Raw genomic sequence first — 327 nt, forward strand, 5'->3', positions numbered from 1 at the left:
CTCCGCCAGCCCCACCTGATCCACACCGGGGAGAAGCCCTTCACCTGCAGAGACTGTGGCCAGAGCTGAACCCACAGCTCAATGCTCACTCACCACTGCCGTGCCCACACTGGGGAGAAGCTGTACGGATGTGGTCACTGCGGCAAGGGGTTCACCTGGAGCTCCACACCCACCAGGCACAGGCTCACCCACACCAGGAAGAAGCAATAGCTCTGCTGTGTCTGCGGCAAGAGCTTCAGCCACAGCTCTGTCCTTAAGCTCCACAAGAAGATCCACCATGGTGCTGGAGCCCTCCTGCCTCTTGCCTCATCGGCTATTGCCAAAACC

The 327-nt window shown here is 59.9% G+C and overlaps 1 protein-coding gene across 1 annotated transcript in view; it reads left to right on the forward strand.

Annotated features, from left to right (window-relative positions):
- LOC104490768 (zinc finger protein 3-like) overlaps positions 1 to 210 on the forward strand; it is a 522-nt gene extending 312 nt beyond the window's left edge. The window contains 1 exon segment of the mRNA XM_010133099.1: positions 10 to 210. Coding sequence (XP_010131401.1) covers positions 10 to 210 — 201 coding nt within the window.
- Positions 211 to 327: the final 117 nt, after the last annotated feature.

Source organism: Buceros rhinoceros, unplaced genomic scaffold (genome assembly GCF_000710305.1).
Source record: "Buceros rhinoceros silvestris isolate BGI_N320 unplaced genomic scaffold, ASM71030v1 scaffold37533, whole genome shotgun sequence".
Taxonomy (NCBI): domain Eukaryota; kingdom Metazoa; phylum Chordata; class Aves; order Bucerotiformes; family Bucerotidae; genus Buceros; species Buceros rhinoceros.